General features: G+C 33.7%; 1 protein-coding gene across 1 annotated transcript; it reads left to right on the top strand.

Annotated features, from left to right (window-relative positions):
• Nucleotides 1-219, top strand: BT62DRAFT_890875 (uncharacterized protein; the record flags this gene model as incomplete). The annotated part of the gene is made up of 1 exon (XM_043183043.1): nucleotides 1-219. The coding sequence occupies one exon, from the start codon at nucleotides 1-3 to the stop codon at nucleotides 217-219; it is 219 nt and encodes a 72-aa protein (XP_043041390.1).
• Nucleotides 220-630: the final 411 nt, after the last annotated feature.

Below are 630 nucleotides of genomic sequence, written 5' to 3'. Positions count from 1 at the left end.
ATGTCTATTGTTACAAGTGTATCAACTGATTCTACCAATCTTTCTGTCTCCATGCTGTGGCTTAAGATAAACAGAGTAAATTGGTCTATTTTTGCTACTCACTTTGAAATAGCTGTGGCAGCCAAAGATAAGTGGGATCATTTTACTGATACTACTCTTCATCTAAGCTATAATATATATCCTATTACCAAGGACCAAGCTGTCAAGATTCATCAATGAGATAAGGACAAAGCTATCTCTCAATTCTTATTGTCTCAGTGAGTTCATGATAGTATTTTATATTTGGTTCATCATATAACTATCATCAATGAACAGTCAGCTGAAATAGTGAAGTATTACACAGAAAAAGGAGTATATGCTCAAATCAGCCTTTGACAATCTTTCTTTGTCTCAAAATATCCTGATGAAGCTAATATACATCAGTTTCTGAAAGAGCTACAAGTACAAAGAGAGAAAGTAGCTTCATATAGAGTTGAGATTGACAATGATGATTATCATTCAATAATACTCTCATCTATTCCATTCTTGATGGCTGAGTTTGCAGCAAACATGATAGAATCAGCAAAGGCTAATGAGAGAGTTATATCATCAATGGTCACTTCAATAATGACAATGACATTACTGTTCACT

The sequence above is a fragment of the Guyanagaster necrorhizus genome (genome assembly GCF_019112545.1).
Source record: "Guyanagaster necrorhizus MCA 3950 unplaced genomic scaffold BT62scaffold_8, whole genome shotgun sequence".
NCBI classification, from domain to species: domain Eukaryota; kingdom Fungi; phylum Basidiomycota; class Agaricomycetes; order Agaricales; family Physalacriaceae; genus Guyanagaster; species Guyanagaster necrorhizus.
This window is presented reverse-complemented; position numbering and strand designations above follow the sequence as displayed.